The 6,787-nt window shown below is 44.1% G+C and overlaps 1 protein-coding gene across 2 annotated transcripts in view; it reads right to left on the bottom strand.

The window, feature by feature from the left end:
* Positions 1-338: 338 nt before the first annotated feature.
* The window catches only part of usp7 (ubiquitin specific peptidase 7 (herpes virus-associated)), a 30,046-nt gene continuing 23,597 nt past the window's right edge, over positions 339-6,787 (bottom strand). For both annotated transcript variants that reach the window (XM_080724929.1, XM_080724928.1), the window contains exons 25-31: positions 5,698-5,775; positions 5,025-5,125; positions 4,689-4,788; positions 4,482-4,601; positions 2,935-3,006; positions 2,463-2,553; positions 339-2,319 (exon numbers count right to left, since the gene is read on the bottom strand). In XM_080724929.1, the coding sequence (XP_080581055.1) occupies positions 2,213-2,319; positions 2,463-2,553; positions 2,935-3,006; positions 4,482-4,601; positions 4,689-4,788; positions 5,025-5,125; positions 5,698-5,775 (669 nt within the window). In that variant the 3' untranslated portion in view covers positions 339-2,212. The remainder of the gene's footprint in view (positions 2,320-2,462; positions 2,554-2,934; positions 3,007-4,481; positions 4,602-4,688; positions 4,789-5,024; positions 5,126-5,697; positions 5,776-6,787) is intronic.

Genomic DNA, 6,787 nt, shown 5'->3' with positions numbered 1-6,787 from the left:
TACATTAACCGTATTCTTGTTAGCAAATGGAGCACCAGGCATTCCCCGTTCTGGCAATACTTCTGTCGTAAGTTGTGCACAATTCCCATCTCTTAAGTCACTGCAATTAATCTAGTCTCAATTATGCATAATTTGCACTCTGTTGCAGAACAAACACTAGTAATTCATTTACCCAGCCTCCGGATTTAAACTTTTTTTGAAATCAACAATTGTTGATTTCTTCCAATATTATCTTGGGGGCGATGACATTAACCCCAATTATTATTGACAAGCAGAGTAGTTGGCGGTTTGTTTTTATAGAAAATTTTTATTCAACATACATTTTCCAGCAAAAAGGCAATATACAGGAATAGTTGTCGTACACTGCTGCTACACTGAGGATTTTTAAACTGGAAAAGATCAAATCAAGGTGTGATTCTGCAGGTCATCTTTTTACTGCACTTGTAACAAGACAAAACCCCAATGCAATTAGTTAAAAAAAAAAATCAAAAAGAACCTGGGGAAAATAAATCAAATGGGAAGTGAGGAACGCAAGAAAGAAAATCCTACACACGGAATATGAACAGGCGGCTCCTTCTGTACCCAACAGGAAAAAAAAAGTGTTTCTCTTAAATTTTACACGCTCATATTTTTAAATATACAATTCTTAAACGTTGTCTTTACAGAGCCAACTATGCGCTATAAGGGGTAGCATTCCTTCTGTGCTTAAAATGAAAAACAAAAACAGGTTTCAAAAGTGTTTCTTACAACGCTGGTTTTAGTCTATTATGATCCTCAAACCAGCAGTATCTGCAGCTTCCTATCAAGCACAGCGCAGTTGCCGCTCCCGACCACTAGGAGGCGACATATATCACTCACACCTGCAGTTGCAAATAGAGCAGGGGAAAAAAGAGAGAAGAGGCTGGAGGGAGAGAAACTGAATGATGGAGGAGCGGAGTGAGAGGGGGACACAGGCGAGGGGAGCGATGACTGAGGGAGGGAAGAACTGCAATAGAAAGTGACTGGATGAATGGCTGGGGAGCATTAAAAGCATAGTGGATATGAAGTAAAAACAAAACTACAATTAAAGTTTACATTTTCCAGTCCTGGAAAAATGTAAAACCTCTTGACATTAAGTGCCAACGTGCATGATGAAGTACAGACAATCTTTATTTTTATTAAAGTTTTCTCATTTATTTTAAACAGATGCTGTGGAACCTTTATTTTATTATACAAGATTTGCAGAAAAAAAAAAGAAAAGAAGAAAACTCCCAAACCTTTGTTTCTCTTCCCCCTCCAACCAAACTAAATTACAAAGAACTGCGTGTAAACATGGAAATATTGTGTTGCTGCTGTAGTTTATTTGCCTTGTTGCGATAAGGGGGGGATGGGGGTGAGGAACAGAAAAATTAAAAGCCACATTGGGGCAACTAGCGAGGTCTCCTCAGCTGTCCGCAACATCCACCATGAAAGGGTCAAAGCTCCTTTTAAAATACTCCCGCAGAATCGCCAAATCACTTTCCTCCGTCTTTCCCTCTGTCCAAATCGTCCACCTCCATCTCGTTTCTCCACGCCAAGCAGTGCAACGCCTCTGGCCAGTATTTCATTAGTGGAAACCCTCTCCGCGTGGGGGAAGGTTAAAGAAAATGAAAATTGAAGAAATGACAAGCGAAAACGATACCCCCAAAAACAAATCATGTCTAGAAGTTCATTATACACTGTGTCCCTTCTCCCGCCATGTTTTATTGTTAAAATCCAATCAAACTCATTTCTCCCTGTTTTCTGACACCAAACCAGGTGGGGGAAAAAAGAAAAAAGGTGAAAAACTGGCACTCTTTACCGAAGCAAAAAAAAAAAAGAAAAAGAAAAACAGCCTCAGAAAAAGCAGGACAGAAAGACGTGGGGTGGTGGTTGGTTGGTTGGTTGGTTGACTGGCTGGTTGTCTGGTGGGTCAGTTGCAGAAGGATCAATTTCACTGAAGACTCAGATAATAGTATAGTGCCGGTGTACAGTTGTCCAGGCCTGGGGGTGTTAACGGTGATGGAACACACAAGCTAAGCGCACACACCGACATATGCACACGCACTCTTTCCCTGTTTTGTCTCTCTCACACTCACGCACACTCTTACTCATACTCACACACACGGTTGGTTACAGTCTGTGGTTATGGTTGCGCTGGATGGGTTCGGAGCAGGAGGAGGGGTGAGGAGAGGGGGAGTGGGGGCAGGCTGCTTTAGTTGTGGATCTTGATTGCTTTCTCCAGGTACGTGTAGCGACCTCTCTTTGGAGCTTTGTTGAAGTGGTCCAACCCTAGCCAGGGGCGCGGGTGAGACATGTTACCTGGGTGATGGACAAAGAGAAAGAGCCAGGGACAGGGGGTAGGTAGAGTTTTGTTATTAAGATATATTGAGACATTTACTTCAAATTCAGAATGAAAATAACAGGGATTACAGGTTGGGAGAGAGAGACAACAGCAGTAGTACCTGGCTGTGGCTCAAAGTCCTTCAGGTTGACCTCGTACTCATCCTCAGTGATGTACTGATGCCGACCCATCATCACAATAGCAAACTTGAACTGACAACACACAAGCAAACAAAGAGTTATAGGCCAGTACACAAGGAGACCTCTGGTCATTAGCATACATGTGTTGCTACTAGGGGTAGCCTACAAAAACAAATATGTTGCTACATACTGTACATGTACTGTAAGCCCCTCCCATACACTAAAATGTGTACCCGGCCTGAATGGGTTAAAACATGCACAGGTTTAATGTTAAGTTCAGCAATAGCTGGAGAGAGTGAATAACAAGCAAGTGTGTTATAAAAGCCGTGTTGTGTTTGCGCACGTATGCGTGTGTTTTGTGCTCACACTGGGTGCTGAAGGAACAGAGGGATTGAAAATGAGCATGAGAGAGAGAGAGAGGAGAGACAAGAAGACTGAAGTAAAAATGTATACCTTCTCAAACTCTTTCTCTTGGATGTCCAACATTGTCTGAATCCTCCTCATCACCTCACGGAACGATTCACCCTGCAGGACACAAACATATGCATGCAACCGATTGGTCAAAAGTTACACACACACAGTATAGACGTACAAACAAAGACTTGAACACAGACCGGAAAAGGACATACAGACAGACACAAACAGAAAAGGCAAATTAGAAATATACACACACAGAAAAGCAAACAGCCATACAGACTAGAGTTCTCAAATTCGGCCCGAATCCGACCCTACCCGACCCGACGTTATCGGGCCGAGCCGGGCCCAAAAATTATAATAATTAGTCGGGCCGGGCCGGGCTCCGTCACTCAAGCAACAGAGAACAGGCGCATATCTCTGTCTGCCTGTCTTCAGCGCAGCACTGAAACCTGCCTAAGTTCCTAACCAATGGACCAAGGATAATCGGTGACGCATACGGAAGTATAGTCTATCAGTCTCATAGAGCAGTCTGGTTGTTGTGATGACGTCACAATCGAAACCTTTGGATATACGGAAGTCTGTCACAGGCAGCGAGTCAGCGTTAGCTCTGTGTGATCGAGCGGCTACGATGAAAGTTTGGAGCTGCATGTTAAATTAAAAGGCAGCAGGCAGTTTCACAAGTTTGTAATAAGTTATAAATCCAAGAAAAGTACATTCAAAGCGGAACCAACCTGGATATTATTGACAAGGACTTAAGAGGATTGTATTAACAACAACATCAACATGACCAACCTAAAAGCACCATACGTTGACATCCTCTTACCTTAGAGACGATCATCTCGGCTGGTAAGATATTATTAATTCCATTATGCTTTCTGGTTAATCAAGTGTCCTTTGCTGCTGCTGTGTGCATTTATATTAAAGGGTTTACAGCCGCAGCGCGCCGCTTATTACGTGCCTAAGTTGTATATGTTTAAGCATGGTGATCAGGTGGTGTCGCGCACTAAACAACAGATCTGCAAGCCCAGAATGCAAGCCAGATGAACACGTTTTGGGAGCCTGCGTTTGATGCGTGACCGTTGAAAGGACGAAACATAAATCACGCAGGCAGCGACAACGGCAGGGAGAGAGAGGATGAGAGCTGTGTGATTGAGATTGACTGTTGACAACAACAGGGATTTAACGTTAGCACATTTTGTGCAGAACCTTGCATGTTTCATGAACAATTTAACATGTGAAGTTGCCATTTCGCCAACTATTATATGTCCGTTCTCTCACTGTTGTAATTTGAGGCACTGGCGCTGCCAGCTGCCTACTGGCAACGTTTTTTTCTCTCTCTCTCTCTCTCGGGCTTTCGGGTTTTCGGGCCGAAAATGATGATAATTTTTAGGGTCGGGCCGGGCTTCGGGTCGGCCCACTCGGGCCCAGTTAGGGCCGGGCCTTAATTTTCAGACCCGTTGAGAACTCCAATACAGACTCAGACACATGCAAACAGACATGTAGAGACACACACAGAAAGGCAAACCGACTTATAAACACAGAAAAGCAAAGAGACGTCACACAAAAGCTATAGAGACACACACCTGTCGGATCTTGAGCAGGAAAGGGATCCCAAAGGTGCCAAAGACTTCCTTGTGGAAGTGTGCGACGGGAATCAACATCTCGCTGTCCTTGTCCAAGTCTACCTGGTCAACTGGAATCTCCTGCGCAGACACATGGACAGACGGAAGCAATAAGAGAGAGAGCGAGGCTGCTGAATGTGAGAGGAAGAGAGACAGGTGGGTACGTACCTCTATTCTGAAGGTGCGACTGGCAGCGGGAGATAAACATTCTAGCAGCTCGTCCTCCTGGTGGACTCCTATGATTTTATAACTTACTATCTCTAACAGTCTGGAGAGATGGAGAGAGCCAGGGGATAAGATGAGAGCGGGAGAAGGGCAGGGATAAAGGGACGGTGGGATTAAGAAGTGTCAGAGTGAGGTAGATGGAGAGAAATTGAGTTTTTATTAGCAATCATTTTTGTAAAAGCAGGTTTCACTCATTCATCATGCCTTAGGTAGACATACAGTTTATAAACACAAAATATGATATTAAGATACATTCCCATCAGACAAACTATTTGTCACCTGAGTTTCTCAGAGCCTTTGTCAGAGAGCTCAACTGCCTTTTTACATTCATCCAGCAGGTCCCGCACACAACCGTGCTTGTCAGGGTAGAGGGTGATCTCCTGTTAACACACACGGTTGATTTATTTTAATGTCTCACCACCTACAGACAGGTGAGTGTGTGTGTGTGTGTGTGTGTGTGTGTGTGTGTGTGTGTGTGTGTGTGTGTGTGTGTGTGTGTGTGTGTGTGTGTGTCTGTGTTTTAATGTTGTTTTCATACTGGCAGCTAAAAAACGTTACTTTTCAATGGAAGCTAGCGACATGAAGATACAAACACCTGACGGTTGTGGCCGCTACAAAATCTGCAAAGCTACAATGCAAGTTGAGCTGGGTTCAACTGCAGTGTTGTTTATCCATTTTCACTCACCACTCTACAAAAACATTCTTGCTTATAATGGGGGGGAAACCCATTTTTGTCAGTCAGTTCCCTGTTCTTTTTAGGCCCAGGCTATATATTTTCCTTTATATCCTTCTCGCTCGTCAGACGCACGCTTGACGTCAACGAGCGTGTTGATCAACACTTCAACAGCGACTGAGCGATGTTTTATGCTGCGTCGCTTTGTATCCTTTATAGCTGCCAGTGTGACTACAGCACCAGTGTATGTCTCCATGTACATGAAACCATGTGCATTACCTCCTCTCTGAACTGGCTGTTGAGCCATATGGACTTGAAACTCCTCCTATTCTCAAAGTCTGTGATCTTCATCTTCAACTGATGGGTGAGAGAGAGAACAGGTCAACATTTCAGATTCTGGTCACAGTATTGTACACCTGTAGCAGAATCAGACAAAAGGTTCTCAAAATAATGGACGACCACAACAACAAAGAGCCCAAAAAGAAAGACGCAGCGGAATAGAAAGGCCAAGAATAACTGACCGACAGATGGACAGAACGAAGGACAAATGATTAAAGAGCAAACATCTGTAAAAAACATGAGAAAGAAATACCTAGACAGACAAAAATAGGTTGACAGGTACAGAGAAAGACAGAAAAGTCGACAGATGGGAGAGCCAGACAGAATGAGACACAGCATATTTCCTGTCAATGTATCTACCATTATTTGACTTTTTTAAAATCGGTATTGGCAATTACACATCCGGTTTTTCATGACTTTCAACCTTGCATCCCAGAATCTGCCTCAGGTCTTAATGGATCGGGACGTCTTCATCCCATCAGCATATAATTGGTTTGCTATTAGGCAACACACTATTGTATTCGGTCAGAGAATTTTCAAAGTGAAACTGTATTTTGTAAACTTTTTGAGTGATGTTAGCTGGGTTGTAAACACACTTGCACACTTTCCCAGAAATTCTAGTTTCTATTAGCTTGGATTCGCCATCAATGAGGTCACTGGTAGGCAGGATTTGGAACCTGCCACAGCCCTTCTCAGACACAGACATAGAAAGGTAGACGCCTCTTCCGGCTGGGGGGTGCTGGTCCAAGACTCCTGGCAAGCCTCCCAATAACTCTACGCAAGCCTCCAGAATTCTGAGGCGGGGCTCTTGGGAATTCTGAAGGACGCTTCCTTGTGCGTCACAGAATGGGAAGCTCGGTAGTCCAATCAGATGCAGGACTGGCAGGACTCCCTCTTTCCCATTGGAGGGGGCAGAGTGCCTTCCGCAGTTCCACAGTTATGCACTTCCGCCAGAGGTGTTTGACCAGTCGCGCTAATGAACTGCAGCGGCGGAGGAGGTATCTAGCCTTTTTATATCTGTGTTCTCAGA

The sequence above is a fragment of the Nannobrachium achirus genome, assembly GCF_963921795.1.
Source record: "Nannobrachium achirus genome assembly, chromosome: 4".
Taxonomy (NCBI): domain Eukaryota; kingdom Metazoa; phylum Chordata; class Actinopteri; order Myctophiformes; family Myctophidae; genus Nannobrachium; species Nannobrachium achirus.
Note: the sequence above shows the minus strand (reverse complement) of the source record. Positions and strands in the feature narration are given on the sequence as shown.